The sequence below is a fragment of the Falco cherrug genome, chromosome 3 (assembly GCF_023634085.1).
Source record: "Falco cherrug isolate bFalChe1 chromosome 3, bFalChe1.pri, whole genome shotgun sequence".
In the NCBI taxonomy this organism is placed as follows: Eukaryota; Metazoa; Chordata; class Aves; order Falconiformes; family Falconidae; genus Falco; species Falco cherrug.
This window is the reverse complement of record NC_073699.1, coordinates 93,885,046-93,911,090: the sequence shown is the minus strand read 5'-3', so window position 1 is coordinate 93,911,090 and position 26,045 is coordinate 93,885,046. Positions and strand designations below refer to the sequence as shown.

Here is a 26,045-nt window from a genome sequence, read left to right as displayed (position 1 = left end):
TCCATTTTTCTGCTGCTGACCTTTTCTCTCACTGAGCACGAAAGATGTGTTAGATTTAAAACCCTTTGCCTAATTGTTAAGACTTAAGTTCTTATTGATCCTGTTTTATTTAAGTATGGACAGCATCTGAAATTAAATGACTAAATATATCGTTCATTTTAAATATTAAAACCATAGATGAAGAGAGTTTTCATCTCCTGGACCTTAATACTTATAAGTATCACACGCTGCATTGTGTGGTTTCTTTGAAAAGCATCCCTTGACATTTCAGGAGGTTCTTCCTTTAGTTTCCGAGAGTTAATAACCAGTCTTATCCTACTTTTAACAATAAACTGATCAGAATAGCAGAAGGTAAGACTTGCATCACTGAGGTTTGGGAGCTTTAAAATATATTTTCACCACCGAGTCCTTTTCTAAATTTGTTGAGGTGCAGCTATTAGCAGAAAGCAGCACATCACTTTATGCAAGTTTTCCCTTTTTCACAAAGCTCCCGAATTTTGCAGGAGAAAAAGAACCTAACTACAACAATAACTCAAGTGCTTTAAGTCATGAATAGGCACCAAGCTTTGCCTAGCAAAAAATTTTTATCAGATTCTGTTCAAGTCATTGCTGTGCTTGAATTTGTTTTCTGTTTGAAATTGGCAGAAAAATTAAGCAGTGCAAAGCGTTTTTAATGGCATGCAGACAAAAGCTTCTCCCCCCACCCCCCTGGGGGGTTTTCAGAAGAGAAACAGAAACTCAAAACTAGTTCCATGACACTGTAGCCTTTAAAAATCTCCCGTTACTTTTCTCGCTTCCCAAAAGTCATCTTTGTTTAGAATTTCTATTGTTTCGCCTTGTTCGTGCTGTGTGATAACATTATTAAAGCAGAGGATAGATAAAATGTCTAATTTAGAACTAACTCCCACTCCTCACTACCATTTAAAGTGTATTTTATGGGTTTGTACAGTTAGACTGAAATGTATAGTAATGCATTCCATTAACAATATAGTATACAGAGCAAGATACCGTGACTGAGACTACAAATGTAGCTTCCATTCTCACTTTCAAATAAATGGCAAATATAGTAATAATTCTCCTCTTATTAGGTGTGTAAGTATTGCAATGTAAATTGTTTTTGGTGAACACTTTATTAAAATGGAATTTAATTATTCTGATAGGTAAAATATGTCAGGTTCTGTATTTTAAATCTGTACATTCACAACTAGATAATTAAGTGCACTTAATGGTAGAAGTGTAGGGGAAGAAAGGTTTGATTACTTCCAGTGAACTCAAAGAGATGTAATAACATCTTACATTTTTAGAGGAGACAGGCTTGGGAAGGGCTGCCAGTTTTATGCTCAGAGCCTGGTCCCTAAAACAGTACATGAAAAATCCTCATTTAAAACAGCTTAATTACTGGAACAAGCACCACGTACCATTTCAAGATCTGAGAATGTATGCTAGGAAACAAAATAAACATGCTTATAAATAGTGTAGTCCTAAATTATAAAGAGGGATGCCTCCGTCAGTAACATTTTTACTATTTACATCTAAGCTTTCAACACGTTTACAAAACAGTAAATTTTTTTTCAAATGGAGGCCCTTTCAATGTATAATCATTTCATCCAAAATACCAGTACCTTTCCAGTGAAGTTCTCAATCGTTGTTTCCAACAAGAATACAGCTGTAGATGGCACATGCTGTCATATAGGCGTCACAGGAAGGTGAAATATCTTGTGACTTCCCTCAAAAGTCTGGAGGAGATTACTTCTCCATTAATGCCTGAAAATTCTGTTGTTAAATTGTGGTGGTAGATAAAACACTACTGCACTCCTATTCATACCATCTGCTCCTACTTTCTGTCTCAAGGTTACCACTCAGATTATCTCTCTCAGCTATTTATACGTGCAAAGGAGCAGTAGTAACCTTCAGGATACATTCTACAGAGAGGACCCATCAAGAAAAAAAAAAATTAAAAAATCCAGGCTCTGTAATTTCCCTCTCTTCCCAATCCATAGTGCAGAGGTTAAGACAGCTCACTTTTTCATCAAGGAAAAATTAGTTCTAATTCCAAATTAACCATAAGCTTAGCAAACAGTATTTATACATGACCTGTTAGAAGTAACCTAAGAAAACTTCTGCTGCTAAGGACCAAAAGCCTGTGTAATACCATCTAACCTGCTAACAGTGCAAAGCTAGCAAAGGTAGTAGCATATACTACTCAAGCCCAACACAATCGCTGCATTTTAGATGTCTGTTCCCTCTGTGTTTCCTCTCCTTACCAACACACATGTAAGTTGCGCCCTCCACTAGTGTCAGTTATGCGCATATCCATTGTCTGGGATTGGAAAATACCTAGAAATATGATTTTTTTTCCTTACCTAATGTCCATTTCAAGTAACTTTGTCGTAACATACCCGGTTCTGTATAAAAACATCGCTTGCCAAATGCTTTATCGTTGAAATCCTACAAGCTACAGAACGGAAATCCTTAGAAACCGCGTCTGGCTTGGGAAGTCCAGTGCAGAGATAATAGTTGTAGGCTGGGATGACTTTAGTATTGTGTTTGTCTCCACTTGCCCTGTTCTTTCTCTTGGCTAGGCATGTGCTCACCGTCACCGATGGAGACAGCGCATGGGGAGCTGGCACTGTGGTCCAGCCTCGGAGTTGCTGTGCTCTTACAGCTGCACCTTCTGTGCTTCACCAGTTCCGTTTACGTTGCAATACTCATTAAATCTCTCTCTTGGCACGCTGTCAGGAGCTTTGTTGGATTTTGTAAAAGCAGTGTAAACAACAGGAATAGTTAAAACACAAAGGAATGATCCCGTGACTTATGTACAATGTCCACTATTATAAAAAGTATATCCTTTTTCCTTAGAACAGAAGGGAGCTCAATAAATACCTTTACTAAAGCTGCAATGTCTTAGCAAAACAACCTTGCTTTTGTATTATATTAAAAATGTTTGTCTGTTCCCGATCTCAACATTTTAGCAAACCATTAACCTCAGCAGCATGCACCAAAATTTGAACGTTTTACATATGATGAAGTTTGTCATGACTTTTACAGTATAAACTTGGAAACAGCGCTCTGAAAGAAAAAAAAAAAAAAAAAAAGAAGAAGAACAATTTGTTTAATATTAGTAACTTTTAAAGGACAGGTATTTCTGTTGTGTGTTACAGCTTCTCCAGAGATTATACTGCAATTGAAAGCTCAGTTTCAGAACACCCAGATAAATGAGAGGTACAGCTGTCCTGGAGGAAAGAAACCCAAGAGTAGCATGTGAACACTTTACATAGTGTTGAAATAGGCCAAGAAGGATTTTAACTTACTAGTCACATTTCTAAAATGGTATTTCTATATAAAACTTCACCAAGTTTCCAGGCATTAAAAGCATTACTTTCACCCTCTAATGTCAGCAGGTAGAAGAATAATTCTATGGAGAAGCACCAGCCCCACCACGTGCTTCCTGCAATGCAACATAAACGCATCGCTCCAGATACCCAGCACAGACCATACGTACACATGAACAGAGCCATGAAAGAGCTGTGCACCGACTGTTTTCCTGAGTTTTCCATAACGATCTACAGTGAAATCCTGGCATTATTCAAGTCAGGAGTATACTGAACGCTTTGTTCCACGGTTCTTAACACAGGCATAATTATTTCATACTCTTGGGAATGTTTTGCTTGACGACCTTTTTAAAAAAAGAGGGAAGGTGTGTAGCTCTTTTACTGAGGCTTTACATTCATTCTTCTTGCAGTATTTTAGAATATAGGAATAGTGCATGAGCCCTTAATGTGGAAGCAGAAAAAAAGAGAGAGAAGCCAGTAATTCCTCCAAGGCTGGGTATTCCCTACAACCCTAAGAGGGAAAAAATCGGAACTCAAACCTGTTTCACAAACGTACACACCTTCAAAGGATTCTGGAGCTTACACAGGAAATTAAATAGCATCAATGTGTTGCAAGAAATGCTTCTTTCTAAACTACGTACCTTTTTTACTGTCAAGCCCAGTATCTACTGAAGCTTTACAAGAGGGGGAAGTGATGGTAAGCAGTGCATTCAAATGACTGCTTTTCTGTGTTCAGAGTAAGAGAACTATGGAGACATGTGAAGAATGTACAGCCTTTCTGTTGAAAGAGTGCACCCCATAAATATTTATACTGGTCTTTGGCAATATGCTAATCCAAGGCAAGTAATTTTTCCTCTCTTAAAAAGAATCGTGAAAGACAATTAAGGTGATTTAATTACTGCCACGCATAGACAGCAGATTTTGAACTCTTGACAGACATTCATCACAGTGCCATGTTATCCTAACCCCGTAACACAAGACTCTGAAGAGAATAGACAATTAAACCTAGACCATTTCCCCTACCTTCCTGCAGTACTCTGGGCTGCATCCAAATCCCAGGGAAGCCAATGGGAGCAGAAGCCAGGCTTTTCAAGTACTGACTGAAAGCCCCAGCTTGAAATAAAACAGAAGTAGTTTGCATGCAAGTTTGCAGTTCTTCATGACACCAAAGTAAATTTAGCTTCACAGTCCTTTTCTGAATCATTGAAATCTGAATTTAAATGTAAGTGCAAGCAGCAAAAACATTGCTTAAGGAAGATTTAACTTTCATGTCCTTCACAGTTACCCACTATAGAGTTTCAACTGTATTGAACTTTTTGGTTTTATATACACCTATAAAACCATTTGGCAGCTATTTCTCCCTTAAGCTCTTAATCCAAGGGGAAAAAATAAATAACAAAAAAGAAATCTGCATAAAACAAAAATGTTTGGAGCTGGAGTTTTTTCCAAGAGCACTAATAAAACTTTATAATTTTTTATTTCTTAAGTTAGAGGAGGGAGGGAGGGTGTTTATGAGCACATACTCCAAGTTATGCTCTAAATCTTTATAAAATACTACATTAACAGCAATGCAACCAAACAAGAAGAGTGCTTCACTTAACGCTTTACTCTGTTGGGCCTTTTGATTTTACAGAATTAGAACTACTTCATTTTGAATATATTTCTTTGAGAATAAAGATGCAGCCATGCTCTGACTGCAAGCAGCAGCCCTGTGCTTTGCTGATGCGGGCTTGCTAGCACGCGGTGTACGCGTGGTCCAGTTCTGATTTTTACGTGGCTGCCCCATGTAATCTTTGGCAAGGGCTTGCATTTCTGTAGCCCCCAGTAGCCTCACCTATGAAAATACAGAGATCTGTGTATATGCAGTCTTTGAAACCTGCTTTGGAAATCTATGCTTCCATAAAATCTTAAAATCTAAAACATCTACCTACCAAATGTACTGTCTATTAAAAAGTGAGTATGTTTGGGTTTTGTCTGAGAGAGGTTCTCCCTTTTCTTTCACAAACAGTAGTTCTTAGTTATAAATAAAAGTACTTTACCTCTTAACAAAGCACAAAAATGCTGTGCTTTAATTAACACAATTTGCAGGATTTTAGATCGGCGCCAATGTTTTGAAGCACTCAAAAAACATTTTACGGTTTAGCCTCAGCAAATCCATTCTTGCATTTTGAACTTCAAATCACGCCTCTGAAGAGAACACGTAAATGTTACGTTTTCTGGATGTCAATGCTTTACACCCATTGCCCATAGTTCACAGCATACCAGGGACCATTCCTGGCCTTCCCCCTCCATCAAGCAACACAGCTAGGTGGGATCCTGCAAGGTACCAGCTCCGCACCTCTGCCCTGAGAGAGCCATCAGAATATGGCCACTCCTTTAAATTCCGTTGAAGGAGAGCTCCCTCCCCTCCCTTTTCTTAGCAGTTCTTCCCTGAAGCAATTCATAAACAAAACACAGGATAAGGAATGGGCTCCAGGAGCCCCAAATATTACATTGTACTTAAATGAAGAATCAGTGCTGTGGGTTAGCATCACAGATCAGCTTAGAGCACGCTGTTGCACTGACACAGCTCTCTGAAGAAAGGCTAATGCTTACCAGATTATTCCATGTAATATCCTGTAATCCCGTAACGCATGATCGTTTCAAAACAAACTTGCGTAGGGAAGTAGTAGAGTTCACTAGCCTCCTTTAAAACCTTTCGTGCTTTTGGCGAGAGTTTACCTGTAACTTGGAAAGCGACAGTAAGCACTCCCGTCTGCGCCCACAGAGCTTTGACACCCTGCGTTTTCAAAGCAACTGCTCCTAGTCTCACAGCAAGGCCGTTTCTGAAGGAATTAAATGCCTCTTTCTGTTTGGCTGTATTCTCACACTGGAGTTTACGTATGGGTTTTTAGGGGGGAAGCAGGGCAGGCTGTCCATCAGAAGCAGTGCATATGTTTTAGCAAAACGGCAGGAACTTTAGCCTGAAGCTCCCTCTGCTTCATGACTTTTCCCCAATAAACGCCCTGTGGCAGCTCTGACCCTGTACCAGCTCCCACAAGAGGCACGTTATCTGAAGACTTATTTTCCAGCTATGGGGAATTTTATAAAGCAGCAAATTTTTCTAAGGTGCTCGCAATGGGCTTTAGGATGGTTTACATCTTCAGAGGAAAGGAAGACCTGAGAAAACTCCCTGTGGAAAATGATCTTCCAAGGTCTTGCTGTAAGAACATACACCTGCGTCAGAACATTTTCTGCATTCTAACAATGTCTTACCTACTTATTTTCTCATCCAAAAGATCAACCCAAATTTTGAGATACTGTATCAGAGTCAAATCTGCAGAACAGCCGGAACAAAACTTGACCGAAACCCGGCTCTTTTCCACCCACACCAGTAAAGCTTCCCTCACGTCGCAGCTCGGCACCAGGTGCCTGTTACGGGAGCGTACGGGGCCGTCGTGGGCTTACAGGGCCCTGCCAGGATGACAGTCACTTTCAGCTTTAGCCCTGAATGCTGCTTACGGACAGGCAACAGCCCTGGCTACGGCGAGACACACCGGCAGCTTCAGCCCCTCTGCACATCACACGTGTTAGGGTAGGGGCGCAACCAGGCTGCAAAACTAAGGACTATCCCGTTATGTTTTGCTATACAGAAAAAAGATTTGTAACGGTGAGCTTTTTAACTTTTTTTCAAGCTTTTTTTATTCTTACAAACCCATTTTCATTGGTACTTTTTGCTTAAGTTTCAGGACTCGGGACACCAGTAGTGGTCAGCCTCTAGGCTTGCAATGCAAGAGCAAAGACGGTAGAAATCGTTTCAAGTGTCCAGCGCTATGAAGTCCAACTGCGTGCACAACAAACCCCTTTCCCAGCAACATACAAATACTGAAAAATATGTAGCAAAGTAAGCCGAATAAATCATAAATACTTGAGAAGTGTGGTGCAAAATGTAACATAAGGAGAGCTGAACTAAGGCACTTGTTTTCATTCATTACTGAGGACACCCTCTCTTCATCGCATCGTCACTCCTCAGCGAGGTCATCCAAATCAGTCGCTGCTCCCCAAATGTGAAAATGCAGCACTGCGTGTGAGACAGACACCACCTTTTACTTCACAGCACATTACTCAAAGGTGTTACCGAAGTTCTCCTGATAAACCCAGCATCAGCAAATATTTTAACTCCTCCTTTGTCCTGGTTTTAGACTTGTCAATTGTGTGAAAAGAAGTCGCCAGTCTATTTTGAGCAAAAACATTTTTGCAGAAGTCCCTGCTGGCTGCTATTAGCCAGACGGGATCGACACACGCACGCCCAGGGAAGGCGGGGAGCGGGATCAAAGTGTGCTAAGCGACAAAAACCAGAGCAGCCCCAGTCCGGCCCCAGATCCAGCCCCAAAAGAGCCTGCCCGTTGTTTGGAGCCGCCACAGGCATGGCAAAGGTGGAACGGGCGTGCAAGCCTGTCAGGAGTTTGACAGGTGCTCACAACAGTGAATCATATTGTTACGGAGTCCGTTGAACTAAAAAAAATATAGTAAAAACAAAACAAGGTGAAGTGAACCGCTGCTGCCGCAGTGCCGTGCCTTTGAAAGGGATGTGAGAATGGGAAAACGGGGGTCCTAAGTTAAATCTGTAGCGAACACGCCGCTAAGTTTTCACACAAGTGCTCTGCACATCTCTAACCGGGGAAGTGCAGTCAAGCCCAAACCAAGACCTCAAAAATTCACTTCAAGAGGGGAAAAGCCAAGCCCACGCTACTCAGTCTCCTTGTTCCCTCGCCACAAAAAAACCAAACAACAACAAAAAACAAAACAAAACAATACAAAAAAAAAAAAACCAAGGAAAACGACTCCAGAAGCCGCAGCCGTGCGAGCCTACGCGCGTCCACCTTCAGCCGGCCAAGCCGAGGGACCGGCACCGGGAACGGCGCCCCGGCGCGCCCGCTGCCGCCCTCCCGAGACGGGCCCCCGGGTGCGGGGCCCCGGCCGCCTCCCCCCGCCCGGCGGCGGCTCCGTCAGTAGCGGGGGGCGGCGGGGGGCGCCGGGCTGCCGGCGGGGGGTGGCGCGGCCCCGGCCCCGGGGCAGCCGCAGCACCGCAGCGTGTAGTTGCGGCCGCCGTTGTTGTCCCAGAACTCGCCCTGAGGGCTGCGGTAGCGGATGGCGAAGTGCAGGGCCGAGCCCTCCCGCAGGCTGGGCGGCACGCACAGGGTGAAGCTGTAGCGCTCGGCCGGCGGGTCGGGGGGCAGCGGGGCGGCCGGCACGTCCACGAAGGAGAGCCACTCGTTGAAGGTGTAGCGCACCGTCACCTCCCGGGGGCCGGGGCAGCCCAGCGCTCGCACCGTGCCCCGCACGTCGGTGGGCGCCGCCGGCCGCCCCAGCCGCTCCAGGCAGACGCGCTGCCGCCGCAGGCGCTCGGCGCTGGGCTCGCCGCCGTCGGGGAAGTCGGGCACCAGGCGCAGGGCGGGCGGCGGCGGGTCCGCGCCGGGCGGCGGCGGGTCCCGCTCCTCGGCGGGCGGGCTCTGCAGGCGGCACAGCGCGGCGGGCGGCACCTGCGGCTCCTCGGCGTCGCTGAAGTGCTTGACGCTGGCCAGGCTCAGCCCCAGCGAGTCGGCGAACTGCACCCGCTTCTTGCACTTGCCGCAACAGTCTTCGCCCGCCGCCGCTTCCTCCTCCTCCCCCTCCTCTTCCTCCTCCTCCCCCTCCTCCCGGCGCTCGCCGGGGCCGGGGGCCGGCGGCCGCCCGCCGCGGCTCAGCTCCAGCAGCACCAGCCGCTCCCCCGCCGCCTCCCGCCTGGCGTCGCGGGGCACCGTCGGGGCCGCGCCGCGGAGCCGCCGCTCCTCCGCCGCCAGCTCCTGCCGCGGCCGCGCGGGGCTCGCCATGGCGGGGCGCCCCGCTGGGCCCGTCCCGGCCGCCCCTGTGGCGGCAGGCGGACGGGCCGGCACCGCTTTATCCGGCGCCCCCGCCGCAGGCCCCGGGCGGGGGGCGCGCCCCCCCGCAGGGCCCGGAGCCTCCCCGGGGGCTGGGGCGGCCGCGGGCGGGGGCGGGACCTCCCGGGCCGGGCAATACGGAAGCGGCGGCGGCCGCGACGGGCGGCCCCGCACGTCCTCCCGCCCGCCGGGGGCCGCCGTTACCGCGGCGCGGCGGGGACAGCGGCAGCCACGCCGCCAGGAGACCCGCGGGGAGCCGGGGAGCGGCGGCCGGGGAGCCCCCCGCCCCCCCGGGGTGCCGGGCCGCCCGAGCGGGGCCCCGGCAGTGCAGGCGCCGGCCACCGCGCTCTCGCCGGCAGCGGGGCGTCGCAGGCAGCCGAGGGAGAAGCCCCGCGGGTCGGGGCCGAGCGGGCCGTGGCCCCGCACCGGGCCGGCACCGCCGAGGGGTGGCCGCCGTGCTCCCGCGGCGGGGGCTGCGCCGGGGCCGCCCGTGTGCCGCGCTCGCCATCATCCGTCCGCCCCCGGCAGCCTGCGAGCTGCCCCCGGCTTTGGCGTTTAAAGCGGTTCCCACCCACCCTGACTGCAGAGAAAAAGCTTTGAGACCTGAGCTCGAGGACGAGACCCCACAGGTAAAGGGCACGAAGCGGGATACAGGTGTGAGCAAACCTCCTTCACCATTTTTCACCCCCGCTTGGTACCAGCGGTGCTCGTGGAAAAGCAAGTCCAAAGGCTCAGGGGGCACACACATGGGCACACGCACCCTTCCCGAAGGTCACACTGTCTTCAAAATTCCTGCTTAAAAAGAAAAAGAAATCAAGGCAGAGAAACAAAATACAAGCTTTGCCTTTTCCACAAATAAAAAGAAGTAGAGGCCCCCTCGGTTTTATTTTCTGGCCATGATGTACAGCAAACAGCATCCTCACAACAAGGTGCTTTTGTTAGTACGGAGAGATCTGTATCTGAGAAATTTCCAAACTTAATTCTATACTTTGTGCGTGCTGCTGCTATTGTCTGGGGTCGATTTGCACGGATGGTTGCAAAAATGCTACATTGTTAAACTTCCCTCCCTTTTTTCTATCATGGAAGAGGCGCCAAAAAGCCTATGCAAATAACACGGTATTTTCTGAAGCAATATACTGCCACTATGGATTTATCAAGGGGGTTTTTGTTTGTTTGTTTGGGTTTTTTGCACAGTTAGTTTTATTTTTAGCATCAGCCCGGTTGCCAAAAAGCAGCCTCCCAGCGTGAGCAAATACAGCGCAGCTCAACTGAGTGTGCAGTCTGGCTCGCGCAGAGGAATGACTGTCAAAGCTGCAGAGACATCACTGACCGGTGCTCTTAGCAGACACTGCTGCGAGGGGGTTCTCGCTACACCTGGACCGAAGAGCTGAGCAGCCAACAGTCACTCAGGAGCACCAGATGATCTGACTCCTCTGGCTCCTGGTCTTGCACTCAACCTTTGTTAGTCGTTCAGTTTAGAGCATTGTAAGAAGAGGGACGAAGGACAAACATTGTCGCTGGCACCGGCTGTGCTAACGGAAAACGTGACGGATACCAGTTTGCCATCAAGTGCTCATCGCCAGCGCCCTGCAGCGAGCTGCCAGGCTCGGTGGGCTGCTGGGCCAGCCCGCCACAGCAGCGCCTTTGCCCGGGCCGGTCGGAGCGAGCTGCTTGCCACCATTTCAGCTCTTTAAACTAACCAGCCTCCAAAGTACCAAAGCACAGCACACGCTCCTGAGTCACTCAGCTGAAGTCTGCGCTGCAGCACAAGAAGAACGATGGCCACCTTCCTGCACACACCTGCTGGCAGGAGGGCACCGGTTTCACCCGCTTTCGCCATCGCTCCCAACCTGCTGGTGGCTGTGAGAGCAGTGGATGCCAAGGCTGAGCCGCCCTCCTGCTGGCGTTCACTTTGGTGGGAACAGGTTACACTGCGGCGCTTTCTTACCTCTGCCTGGGGATGTGACCTCACGACCCACCTGCCCCAGGCTTGTGGCACCTCAAATTACCAAGCTGGAAAGAAGAAAAACGCATAGATGATGAGCAGGTAACGTTGCTTAGCACTTACAATACTTCCAAGATTCTTTAGATAAAACACAACACGACTACTTTACTTTCTCGAATACCTATTTTACAGTGAGGAAAAACAGAAATGAAGAAACCAGCCCTCACTTCCTCATGTGGTGTTTATTCCACTAACACGTGCTTTCTCAGCTTGCCAAAATATTAACGAATGTTTTAAGCAGCAAAGGGGGAAAGCGTGCCATTTGCTGGTAAGGCAAAACCATTTGGACTTCTAGAAATTACAGAGGAATGTGAAAGGTTCAAGCAAAATAAGGGACAGCAAAAAGAGAAGCTTACTGTAAATATCGATAAAAGTCAAGTAACTGAAATGTAAATTAATACACATTTCTTATAGATGCCATAACTCTGGGAGACAGGCCTGCAAAAAAGGAGTACTGTTCACAGAAATTAAGCAAAAGCAGTTACGGCAACAGCAACCCGTGTGGCAGGAAAAGGATTCAAATCTGGCAATTAACGGCGTACAAAGGGAAATCGGATTTTTAGTGGTAATCAATTGCTGCCATTCTGAGAGGGAGTCATTTAAAATCAGATAAGCCTTTACAACAGGTGTTCAAGTATGCGACAAACTATGCTGGTGGACACTAGTCAGGGGGGCATTTAGTGTTGTCTCTTCTGTATTTCAAAATGGATTCTCTTAAAAGAATGGGAGTATTTACCATGTTTGTTGCTAAAGAAAACGTTGAGATAACAGTGGAAGGATTTCCTAGTAAAGGAGAGACAGCAGGTTCGCAGTCAGGAGGCTTTTTGCAAGCCCTGAGCTTTGACCAGTTATGTTGAAGGTCATAAACTACACACAGGATCAACACAGCACCTTCTTCCGTCATTTCCACCCTTGTTTCCTGACTGCCCGCCTTGTCCCCATCCTGCATTCAACATGCACATCTTGCAGGAGCATTTGCATCCTAGGATGGCTACTGATCAACATTAAAAATAAAAAATAAGACACGCGGATCACTGCTGAGCGATCCATAGCATTGCTTTCTCAATTCTCACTGGGACTGCATGGGTATGTATTTCTCAGTACTTGTCAGATCAGAGATTCTGGTTTGGAGCTCTAGTTGATGTGCAATTTAATAAATTGGTCAAGCAGCTTCGATCAATAGTCATCATCATTTGGACACAAAATGAACATGAAAATACTTGTTTGCAGACAACCAGAGTCAAGTAACTGGAGGATTCTGTTGATTCAGCTGAAGCCCACAATGTACTCCAAAAGCCCATTCAAACACTGTTCCTAGGTTCCTTTTATGCACTTTTAACATTAACTTCAACCTTCACACCCAAAACTGGCAGATTTTCCAGTTAGTGCAAGAGGAAAGTATTCTAGTTCTGGATGTATCTAGTTCAAATATGCCAAATCTCCCCAATTTCCCACTCAAGCCTTTTCTAAGCAAATCTCCCGTGACAGTAGCTTATCAGAAAACGTGAATGAGTAATAACTCCTAAGCACTATGAAACAATTTACAGGGACTTAGAAATACGCAGGTATTATCACAGTTCATACACAAAATTAGTAACACCTTTTCTGAAATTGCAGCACCGTTCATTCAATCTTCTTGCTTCACTTTGAAAATCATGTAGTTCTTCATCCTAATTTTAACAGTCATGTTGCTTGTACAAAAATGGCAGGGAGGATATTAATAGCCTCTTCCTCAATTATTAAAAAAAAAAAAAAAAAAGAATGCTCACTGTCCCATGGGAAATTCTTAGTTTCTCTGTGTTTTTAATAAGGACAGGATTCCAGTTTACTGTGTTTGTGAAGATGGTCAAACGCTGACTGGAAAACTCAGTGGGTCTCTACAATCTGAACAGAAATTAATCAGAAGTTAGATTATTCAACCTAATTTTCTTCTTTATGCAGGAAGACCAAGCAGCTGCACTCCAAAAAGGCATGCATTAGATCTGTAATGGAAAAAGTACTGAAATGGAAACAAATATTTGGAAGTCTTTTTTAGTCTCCAAATCTTAAATATTAAGGTGTAAACCGAATTTCTGCCGGATGCTCAGCAAGCAAAATCCTTTACAGCTTTGAGCCTCTCAGACAATCGCTTTTAGAGCGATATATTTTGTCTTGTCTCTCAGCAGACTTGCATCTGATATTCCTTATGGGACACAGAGGTTACTTTAAATATATGAAAATATATTTATTGAGTTTTCCTGAATTACAGCAATGCCTGTGTTTCCTGTAATGATGTGAAATATCCTTTTCAATTACTAATAGCGAGTATTTGGCAATAAGGCAAGGACTGTCCCTTCATTTGGGTGAAATGCTAACCTCTTCGGAGGTGGAGTTTTGTAATTTCTTTCAGTAGGTCCAAGATTTCTCTGCGTCTGGCATAAAATCGAGCCCATTCTTTGTGACAAGCAAATATATAGTCATGGTACAAAGGATTAATCTTTTTCTCCTTGCTCTGCTTTGCAGAAATTGTATGGAAAAGTTTCCAAGTGCTTGAACAAACACTTAATTCAGACTGGAGTTGGCATTAACTGTGACAAAACCATGTTGCAGAGAAACTCCGTTCACTAAGATTTCTGAAGTGTTGCTTGGTTCCTGTGGCAATTAGAGGTGTCAAGATTTGGTTTAACACCTTTGAAATTTATAAGATATTAATCTAAACTTTTTATATTCATGTGGTACACTGAAAACCTTAAAGTCATTTATCAGACTTTTAATCAGTAAATTATATTATGATAAAAACCCCTCCCAAGCTACCATCCTAATAGACTTACTGTTTCATTTCAACAATTTAGCCAAACAGTCAGTCTTCAAAAAGGAAAGATTCAGATTATCAGTGAGAAAAATGGTTTCAGCTTCCAAAATGTATTCACAGCACAGGAGTTGAAAAGGGTTTTGTTTTATGGGGTTTGTTTGTTTTAATGTGGATCTCCAGAAAGGTGCAGAACCACATCTCTTTCAAAGGTTTCTGGTGAACACTATGATCCAGGTTCTCACATGTAAAACCTCTATGTTTATGTTTATGTACATTTTATTTAGCAATCTAGGAAAAATATAATTTGGATTAAAATCTTGCCCTACATTATGCTAGTATATTGCTTTGTACTTCAGTGAGAAAGATGCTCCATCTTATCCAGAGCAGTTTGATATAAAAGGTGTTCTACTCCCAAAACAGCTGCTGGGCTGTTCATTTTTTTTTTCTTGCCAGCTGTCTTAAATTGCTGGATTTTGCTCCTGCCCTGTCACCTAGCAGAATGCCTCTGGAAAAGAAAAAACCAATGTCTTCTGGAAACCCTGTAAGGAAACTTATTCAGGCAGAAGGTATGTTTACCTCTTGACTAAGGACACACCAGAATTCCAAATGCTTGACATACCTTCCAAAATGAACATGAATAACAAAACAACACATCTCTAGACCACCTTTTTGAGTTGTTAGCACATGAACATTAGATGTCTGAGGCATTAGATTTGTTTTCTCTTCTACACACATTAGAATTTTTGCCCATTGGAAATGAACACGGAAAATGACATGAACTTGTACCCACATTAATTCGGTTTTGTATTTCTGTGTTTGTCACAAGCAGCAAGCCATGTAGCTCACTCAAAATCAATAGTGGCATGAACTCATTTGGACTCTCCTAGGACAACAGAATCGGTGTGCTGGCAAAACCTCCACAGTCTTTGGAGTTGTGTTTGATGTGACATAATGGAATGCTAACCTGACCTCATCAGCTCAGATACTTCCCCGTCCTTTGGGAAAATAGAGTTGTGCAATATAGCCTGTTCTAATAAATCCTGGCAAATTCAGGCCAACCTTTTCAGTCCAGCAGTCACAACCAGGTAAGTTGTACATCAGTCTCATTTCTTTCACTTGGGCTAAAACACAGGAATAAGCTATCCAAGTAATCTTGCTGTACAAACCCTACGTTAAAAATTGTTTGCTTGAATGTGTATTTTTTCAAACTGTCAAAAAAGGAGTAAATTTAACCCTGCCTCTTTGTAGTTTCCCAGGACCACTTCAGTTACAGTTTGTTCTCAATAGCAAACCAGGTACCTGATAGAGTGCATCCTGCAAGACAGGGAACGTTTATCACGGTCATTTATATCGACTCCCATGACTTATGAACATCGTAACTTCAGTTGATATATATGTATTCCAGCAACTATAGACCTATAACACAATACAATACCACTACAAGCACAAAAGACAACTTCAGAGTTGAATTTCAGTGAATAAAATAGATGATGTAGTGGCCTGAACATACAGAGATTTGCATTTCTAAAGAATGTTAATAGTTTTTACAGTAAAAAAGAAAGAAAAAAAAAAAGAGCAGAAATACATCTTCCTTTAATATTACTATACCGTTCTAACAAGTAAGCCTATACTTGAAAACTCTCAAGTGCATGACCAGGACATAGGACTGCGTGACACAGCCTAACCCTGCAAAAGCAAAGGACTGGCACAATAGCTATCATTAACAGTATACAAATAAAAATCACTGAAATAGCCATATATGAATGCAGGGATGCTCAGTCCTGCATCAGCAGAAGTAAAAAAAGAGACTTTTCTACTTCATTGACTATCAATACAGTTAAGTCCCACAGTCCCAGTGAATTCAGTCCCACAGTTTCAGCACCTTCAGTGGGAAAGGCAGAAAAGAAGCTCCATCTGGTGGTGTGGTTGATTGTAATTGCTTTTAAATTTCATTTCATTGCAAACACATTCCTCTCCAGCAACAAAATGAAAAATTGAAGTAACGTGTAAAAGATCACCTGTCCTACAAACTGAACCAGCATTGTCTAACACTTGAAAACCAGAAGACACTTTAAAATCAGGACCTTCTAGCTGAAGCAAACCTTCCATACAAGACACACGTGATCCTGCCAGGGAATTAATCTAGAATAGAAATAGGTCATCAAACAAAAATGAACGGGTGCATTAGCACGCTTTAAGAGGTAGCCTGCTGCAGCCTGGGGTGTGGAAAAGGGAAGGCAGGAATCACTGGTTACAGGGTAAAGGAAGAGGAGGTGTGTGAATGTGAACTCAGGGCTGTTGCTGAACCTGTCATATAAAAGTTTATGGAAAGTTTACAGGGGTATTAAAAAAATTATTGCTGTGTCTCACAGTAAGGAAACCAACCATTCTTCCATTACTTGTTTTTATAAAAAAACTTCACTTTCCTCAGTGACCAAACGGCAATTTTGTTGGAAAAGATGCTGTTTCCTGTCTTCAGAAAATCTTGAGCTCTTCTAGCTGTAACATCTTAGAATGAAAACCAAAGCAGATCCTTTAATCATGTTTTCATGTAATAAAATGACTACCTTTTAGGAACCTGGTTTCTTCTTTCTTGCCTCCGCTACACTCTTATCACCTGAGCTGTGAAAATGGTGACTTCCTGAGTGCATTGACAAATGTAGGAGAGGAACCTGGATGCACAGAACAGCTTAGAAGAAATGAAGGTCAGGCTGACCAAGACCTGTGCTGTATATTTGCACAGAATTGCTGAACAAACTGCCGTGATGCTGGTGGTCAAGTAAAATAATTTGACCTAAGCCTACAAATAATTTTAGCAAGTATTTAATTGCAAATATATGTGTAGATGTAACATCTGAGTAATTTCAGTGAAGTCACTGCTTTGCAGGATCGGAAGATGTGTTCCTCCAAGCTGATGTCATAAAATGCTATAAGCATTGTAAAATATAAAACTAATTAGCTAAATGATACTAGGTTTAGCCACTGAAGTTCTATGCCTAATTTTATGTACAAACTCGTGTCTGCTACTGCTCCTTGAGTGCATCCATGGCAATTTCTCTCAAGACAGTATCCTAGCCAAAGTCTGTGCTAAACAACAGCAATCTTGAGCACAGATATACATAAACCTTATCCTGCAAACTCAGGTAAATAAAATATACTTTGTCTGTTCTTTTGTAGTTCCCACATTTCAATGGTGATATATGCTGCATTTCATCAAATCAATGCATCCTTACTTTTTTCTAAAGAGTTGAACAGAGCTTAGTATTAATTACCCACAAACAAATCCATGTTAAAAGAATGTGGAGAATACAGAATCAAGCACCAATACGCTAGAGATTGCCTGAAGTCACATCGTCTTTGTAACCTCAGTGCAGCCTTTTTGAGTGTATCATTTAGGTTACAGCCTTTAATTACGCATTCTTAGGCCATTTTCCCCTCTGGACTGTCTCATTAAGCACTCAAGATAGACAGCTACTCAATGCTGGTGTCATTGCTTTTCTCTACATTGCTCAACATGTACCTGTAGGCCTTATTTATTGAACAGTATTCCAGTCCTCCTCTGGAGATGTGACCGGATTTCCTCATGGGATCCTCCATGGTGCTCAGCACCACCACATTTCCCAAGTGCTTCAGAACCAGTAGGCTGCTATGAGATGAAGCATTCCTGATTCTACCGTTCGAGAGTTGAGCTGTGGAGTGGTAAAGTAAAAAGTGTTCATTTATTCTGAGTGCTCATTTTGGCAGTACGCAGTTTAACTTTTGAGGTTGCTTATCAGTATAGAACATTTTCCATGGGTTCAGAGCATTGCTCCTTTTTATTTCAGCTTGAGCTGTAAGGGCTCGGTACCTCAGAAATCTGGTTGCTTGGGTTCTCAGGGCAGAAAGTCAGCAACATGCGATAGGTAACCAGGTTAGTTTAAGCAATTTGCATAGCACTGCTGGGTGCTCTATGCCAGCAGCAACAATAAAATTTAGTCCCTTTAGGCTAGAAATCACTTGCCTCCACGGCAGGACCATCCTTTCCCTTCCTGCATTCTTTGCAATTGGAAGCAATTCTTTGCAACTGGAAGTTGCATTCTTTGCAACTGGAAGTCCTCCAGCCATGTAAGTCGTATGTGATCGTGGCATTAAAGCTGTATCTAAGAATATTGTCATGATTCATATTGTCATGAATTGGGATTGCAACCTTAATAAAGTTCTTTTAGGCTCTTTGTTCCCTCTACTGGCTTGGCACAATTCAGGACAGTTTCATTTATGAGCCATCTGCAAATCACAAGTAGTGCATGTTATCATACAGTAAATATTTAAGAATAAGTTTAGCTAAATATGTTTCCTTTGCTGGTATCTGGACTACTAACCTGCTGTAGCTCTGCTTCTGTCTCCATCTTCATATCCAACTAGAACAAAAAGACAAATCCCACGTCTCCTATTTCTCTCCCACTCCCAAATTCATCAGACATTTAAAGGCTGCTGCTTCCGTGATTCAGTACATCATTTCTAATGTCCCAATAATAAGATAAATTGTAAATGCAACCTAATGGTGCCAAAACTGAGTTGTTTATCTTTTTACTTGGTGAACTCACTTCAGTTTGAAAATATTTCAAGAAGAAGCCACACTGTAAGGAGTTAAAAAATAATTCAGTTGAAAGAAGACACTTTGTTTTCAAATATATATTCCTGAATAAGAAGTGGTGCTATTCACACCTTGCTCTGTCTCCCACCCAAACAACAGAAGTGCATAAGCGCAATCAAAGTGAACAGAAAGTTCTTATGGCTCTATGTTATCCCGTTCCCAACAGCAGTAAGTAGGTCACTGTCCACTCATCACATTGAACTTGTTGCTTTATACCACAAAAAACTTGGTTGACATTCAGGGCGTAACTCCAAACTTACGCCGCTGTAAAAGAGTGTAGGACATAACCCTGACTCTTTTAAGTAAATCATAGACTGTAAAGTCTCAATTACGAATTGATTTCTCGTAGCTAATGCCCCTCTCCTCTGCGTACCACTATTTCCTAATCATATAAGCAGTCCTACCCAAATCTTTTCCACCCCAGCATCTTACTTGCAGACTTAAGGATAACTCAACAAGATCAAAAGCAGCCAGGCCAGTCTTAGGGAACCAAAACTTGGGGCCCTCAGTTATCTTGTGGAGTCATTTATTAATCAGGCTGGAGTCACGAGAAGCAGCTGAACAACGAAGAGGGAACAAGAACTAATGAACTGAGCAAGAGTTTAAGAGCAATGGATTCGTTCTCATTCTGAATATTGAATGGCTTCAGTGATTAAATTAAGTTAAATTACTTCAAAGGCCTATGTCAACAGTAATATTCTCTGCATCCCAGTTTTCCTTTTTTACCCATTGTCCTGAAGATTGCACTTAATTTCACTTAATTTTATATGCTGTTTTCTACTTATCCCCCCAAGCGAAGAAAAAATAGCCTTTCTCACTCCTCCCACAAGAAGGGTGCATCCATTCCCCAACAGAAATTGCATCTTTCTCACTCCAAGAACAAAAGGTTTATCTCAGCCAAAGGCAGAGTGCTTTTATTTAACCGTGAGGCCTGTCTTACATTCAAATCCAAAGATTACTGACTCTATGTAAAATTCTATATTATATATATAATATATATAATAGGTATATATAATACCGCCTGCCGTATGTTCAGGGGGTATCATACCATTATGGTTTACGACCGAATCCATGTAGTCATCATTCCTTGATTCATGTAACAGAACAGGAATACCCGTACAGTATTGGCACTGAACTGCAGCAAGATGCAAGTTGCTTTCTTGATTTTTCACATTTAAGTGCAGTGGATAAAAGCAGCGAGGTGGTGACCTTTCAGTACATTCTGCAGACAGCTCTAATCCTCCAGGCAACCAGTGAAGTCTAAAAGCTTATTTGAGATGCTGTGTCTTCACACTGATCTTATTTTTGCTGTTTGGTTGATTGAATGGATGGTGCAGTTTCGTGTCTGGATTTTTCATCTGAAACAAAATTCCAGGCATGTACAAAGGCTTGCCTGTTCCCTAACACGTCTGGCCAGAAGCAGCAGCAGCAACTTTGGCAAGAAGTTAATCTGAACACAAACTGCTAGCTGGCAGAATATGAGGACACCAGCTCTAAAGATAAAATTAATTTTCCTTCCCATCATGGCAATTATCAACTGGTTTTCTGTGATTGGGTTGCATATCAAATGATGCAGAAGCGCCTTGGACCTCAGGTAAAGAGCTGACCTGTAGTGGCACAGCTTTTATTCAATTTTTTTCTCAGTTTATGCATGAAAAGATAATGGAGGAAATTTCACATTTTGCCCAGATGTTTGGATAAAATTGCATATATAGGAAACGCAACTGTTTTAAACTCACCAAAATTTAAATTTAAAGCAGAATTCACAGATACTTGTCTTTCAAAGTGGTGTTTTTAATATTTCATCAAATATATGTACTTAAAACAAGAAACAGAAAGATCTTAAAGTCATTCTGAAAAAAAAAAGGGGGGAAAAAAACCCAGTAAATAAGACTCTGTGTGTGAACATCCCAGGGCAGAACGAGAGGAAAAGGAAAGCAGACTAGAATAGTCTACTCATGTAACATCTTATGTGCATCCTTCATGGAAAGGTGCTTGGGAGACTTCCAGTCTTAAAAATCATGGGGATCAGAGGAAAATGATAATGCCACATCCGTAGTTGTAGGCTTCAACTCATATATATATGCACACATATATGTTTATACTCTTACATATGCTTCTGTGTTTTCATATATTGCAGTCTGTGTCTATAATTGCAAATATAATAAAATACATGTTTCTGAACAACTTGGTATGCAACTATTCTTAATCCTAGTAACAGGAATTAAGTGAAATGGGAAAAAGAGGATTTGCTCCAAAGTAAGTGCATTGAAACAGGGGCTTATGCGCAAAGAATAATTCTTAACTAGGTTTTCCAGAATAACTGTTTTAGTGTGTTTCTAGATTAAAACTTTGAACCTTGCTCAAATCAATGAAATGTACAATTCTAAATGTAAACTTGTGTCCTTCACTTCTAATAATGCCACAGTAGTCCCTAAATCCTTAGATCTTCCTGAAAAGACTACTCTTACCTGGGAACATGCAGCTTTTTTTTTTTTTTTTAAATCCTGGGTTATTTTAAATTACTATACATTTAAAATATATATATACAAATCATATGTGATTTCATAGATAGTATTAAAAAGAGAAATCAGGCACCCAGGCAGTCCTGTAACTGCTTTTTGACTACCTGTGTGCAGGCTGGGTGGCTGAGGCGAGCTCACCATCCGGCTGTAAAGAGCCTCCGCTCTCTAGGGTTTTCTTCCTCTGCTAGCACCATCTTCAGCTTCTCTTTGCTCGAAACAACATGACTGACGCTGCATGGCAAAAGGATGACTGAAATTTTACTGCGCTAAACTTGCGGGGCCACTTTGCTGCCCATCCTCAGTCAAAACACCTACAGCCAGCGCCACGCAGGTTTGCAGAAGCGTGAAATGCAGCACGGGACCTTTTATGATTTGGGGGTGTAAGAGAAACAGTTTAGTGGGGAAGAATGCCAGTGGCCTTGCAATCCAAATACTCATTAACAACAGGCATTAGCATACAAAGGATAACAGCTACAGGAAATATTACTGATTTATTGGTGGGAATGGGAAAACCTCTCCTTGAAGCAGACTGGAAGCTTGAGCTGTGACGGGAAGGAATTACTCTGCACCGATCTTAAGGGAAAATGCACCTTACTTTGAATTTTTTTTCTATGCTTTTTTTTTCTTTTAAAGGTGTTTACAGGAGGGAATGCTTAGTTTTATTTTCTCTTTGCTTTGCATTCTGTATCTTCATGATGGTGCACTACAGTTACAGTGCGATCTGCTGCAATCCCAGGAGCAGCACTAATGTTACTAGAAAACCTGTGCTCTAAGGATATTATCAAGGCAATTTTTGCAGGGATAGCTAATATCCTTTAGCAGAACAATTCATATAATTGGAAATAATATGTACAGGTTAAGACCAAGACTGCTACAACAAGTTTAACATCATCATGTTAATTGGTTAGTGAATTTGAAGAAAAACGGTGCTTGTTATCTGTAGAGCTGGGGGAGGAGACTTTAGCAATGGAAAAGGCAGCAGCATTTCCCTGTCTTGGGACAAGGAGAGGGACATATATTTATTGCCCATGGAAGGTCAAGGTGGGTATGGAAGTGCTCCTTAGGAAGTTTGCCAGAAGATGAAGGAGCAATCAAGGAAACACAGCCACAGTTTGTTACCTCCTACAAGGACATGTGCATAGAGAACAGATTCCTGACTCTTCCTCAAACACTGTGGAACAGATTGCCCCAACAGGCATCTTGTAAGAGTGCACATGCCTCATATCAGCCATAACGTGAAAGACAATTGATCTGTGTGGACAGAGAGAGAAAGTGCATGAAAATCCTCCATCACCACGCAGAGCCCAGCCAAAACCTCATCCTTAGGACGTAGTGAGGACTCTGCCTGAATATAGATCAAATACACCCCTTGCTCCCCAGAACCTTGTCAGATGAATTATCCTTCTCATTTCTTCTCCCACTGCAGTATCACAAAAGTGGGTGTGAGGTTCCCCAGATTACAGGGGGTTGTAACACTAAAAGAAACACATCAGGTAGTTGGTGGTTTGGTGTTTTTTAAATTGCATTTAAACCAAAACCAGCAACTCAGTCCATGGTTACCATACACTATTCTTCCTGGCTTGAACAGCTGTTTTGGGGAGTAACTTGGCAGCAGCTTTGTTTGTAGCCTCCTTGAAAAACAAGTCTGAGAGCAATCTTTCTTACAATCCATCACTGCTCTGAGTATTTGGACCGAAGTGTGTAAAAACAGGATATAAACCTAACTATCTGCATCTTTACCATCCTTCCATTTTCCTCAATGAAAAAAATTAACACTGATCAAACAAATGGCTGGTTTGCAAGGTATTACACACTTTATTAATAATTTCAGGTGAGAGAGCTGTTTGTTTCTGTTCTGTAAAGTACCAACAGCCAAGGTTCAAAGATTTAGGCAACTTCTTTCCTCCTCTTCTGCAGTCAACAATACTTAAGAAAGAAAAAAAAAAGTGACTGAAAAGAAAAATGTTGTCATTCATCTTAAAGACACAAACCAGTTTCAAAATATCTGTGACAAATACTTGTTTAGACTTGATTTTATGAAACTCTAGGTATTTTAATAATATTATTTTTAAAAAAAACAGAAAATCTGGCAGAAAGAATGAGTTAGGATTACTCTTCAACAGTGAAGAAAACACATGAAAGAAGCAGCTGGACTTTGCAACTACAGATATTGTGCATGATGTGAAGATCAGACTTTTCTTTCCAAACTCAGTCATTTTATACAAAACCAGAATCAAATTTCACCAGTCCCAGGAAATATTTTAGAGATCCTTCCCTATTCCAAGCTATTACCACAGGTTGCCTCAAGACACTGCTTTCCCCTTGACTACAGCCTGTAACTCTCTTCAAGCATGCAGAAACTGAATTGCTGTAAAACTGCATTACCCTGTCACAGGTTTTAAATCCTTGGGAAAATTGTGATAGCTTTACAGAGGCTGTGTCACTTAAATTATTTAAAGTTTAAAATGTCTTTTTTTTAACAATATGCAGAAACCCCATACCCAATTACTTACAAAACTGTAACCACCACTATAAAAATGTCAGCATTTACCAACAATTAGTGTACATATACATATATCCCATTTAAAGATAGGGAAATTCTGTTTGTTACAGCACAGACTACTGGACTGCTAAATGTTTGGGGTTTTTTAATGCAGTTCAGTATTTTCAGGGAGTTCTCTAAAATGCTCATACTCTATAATAGCACAGCCAACATATATGAGTAAGGATGGGTTAAAATTAATTGCCTGATATACGAACTAAACTATCTGAACAGTGATGTAAATTCTTCAATGCTCCACTGAGCTGCAGTGAACTACACTCCAGCCAAAATCCCTAAAATACTGACTGAACTCTGAATACGCAACCATGAATCTTGACACTCTTGACCTTTCCCCAACATATTTTTTCCTCATTTCTTTTCCCATCCATTTGTATCCCTAGCAGAAAGCGTAAATCGTATTAGCTCACAAAAAAAAAAACCAACCACCCACCCAATACCAAAACCAAATACCCAAAAAAACCCAACAACAAAAAACCAAAAGAACAACCACCAACCACAAACCGCAAAAAACCTCAACTCCACAGGCTGCTTTGAGTACAGCTGAATTTCCTCTCTGGATCTCTGGGCTTATTGATCAGAGGCTTGAACTTTTCACCCCTTTAGTAGAACAGGCTTTCTCATCATCACAGTTTGATGCTCGTCTGCACACAGAGGCTTCTGCTTGCAGGTATGATGATAACTAACAGCCTTTTTTTGATGCACAATAATCCAATTAATCCAATTTACACAGGCAACATAAGTGCAGAATTCAGCCCTCCTCCACAATCGTTAATGAGCCAGTGACATTATGACGTGTAGCGTCATCTCAGTCTCACATGTTGGAGGATACAAGCCACTGAGTTCAGAGCAGCAAGTGACTTGATGTCACTTCAGTAAACAAGCACTGGGAAAGCACCTCCCCTGAAACAAATGGGTCTGAATCAGCCTAATGAGACAGAAGTGCTGAACTTACTAACGCCTTGATAGCACCACTCCTTCCATCAGGCAAGCACAGTTCTGTAACACAGACCTTGTAAGGACCAGCCTTTTTACACTGCTAGCTATTTATAGCTATTAAGTCAGCAACAACAGGCAGACCCAAACAGAGCGCTAGAAAAGTGCAGCTTGTGCTAGAAGCAGTGCCTGGGTGGTGCTGGAGCCGTAACAAAAATTTACCAGAATGGAAATACAGATGTAGAAAACCTATCTGCCACCTATGTATCTCAGCCTAACAGCCAATAACCGATCAGGTATTAAACAAGATTGCTTGAGTTATAGCATCAAACCACCAAGATACATAGGTGGTGAATGAGAAAATCATAGGAAGTTGATGGTTCATGTTTCTGTAACATTGCAGTTGTTGAACAAATGACCTTACCATAACCTCTACTTTTTTATACTAAATGAAGTTCCTGTACTAATCTATACTGAACAAGCTTTTCCTCTTGGCACCCAGCCACCTAAGGGAGATAGATAATCAAAGTCATGTACCCCTGAGCATTAACATTGAACTTCTCATCTAGAAAGAGCAGGTCAAGATATCCCTAGGGCAAGCTTGAGATCTCTGAACTACTGTAGTCAAACTGGCATCAAAACGAGGCATCTGGTTTTCCTGGTTGACGGACGTTTGGTGAACAGCCCCAAGTGGTGTTTTAAGTTAAGGTTACATACAGCCTTGTAGTCACCTTACAGTGTACAGAAACAGCAAATACCAAGAAAGGTGCTTGGTACAATTTTAAACTAAATTAGGAGCTATGAAGCTAGGGGACAGGGAAAAGAAATACTGGAAAGAGGAAATTGTTTTACATGCTTTATGTAAAATATACAATGCCCAGAACGAGCAGTGAGATAACACATGGGAGGCAGGGCCCAGTCCCATGGCTGTTGCGCACCATGCTCATCAACCTGAGTAGTCCCATTTGGAGTAAGAGCAGACACAGCATCTTTTCCGTGATCTTGTAAAAGTGCAGCTATTACTACCAATGCCCTCAGAGATCTAATGGACCACAAATCTTCAGCGGGAGCTCACGCTGCCCTGATGAAGCTGGACAGTGCTTTAGCAGTGGCCGGTCTCAGGCCGCACACAGCGCTGCGGCCCCGGGGGTTTGTGTTATCGCTTGTATTTGCTGCAGGGCAGCAGAAAGCGGGTCGCTCTTGAAAGGCTGCCCAGTGCCATCAGCCACCCCAGGGCATCCCAACACCGAGACACCGCCTCCCCGGTTTATCCCTCTGAGCGTGCATCTCTCCTAAACCCATTCCCTGTCAGAAAACGCGCCCCGGGGCCTACAGCGCCCCCCCTCGATGCCGCGGGGCCCGG

General features: G+C 43.2%; 1 protein-coding gene across 1 annotated transcript; it reads right to left on the bottom strand.

The window, feature by feature from the left end:
- Positions 1 to 8,180: 8,180 nt before the first annotated feature.
- On the bottom strand, positions 8,181 to 9,332 carry PPP1R3G (protein phosphatase 1 regulatory subunit 3G). The gene has a single exon (XM_055706126.1). The coding sequence runs from the start codon at positions 9,182 to 9,184 to the stop codon at positions 8,321 to 8,323; it is 864 nt and encodes a 287-aa protein (XP_055562101.1). The 5' UTR covers positions 9,185 to 9,332; the 3' UTR covers positions 8,181 to 8,320.
- Positions 9,333 to 26,045: the final 16,713 nt, after the last annotated feature.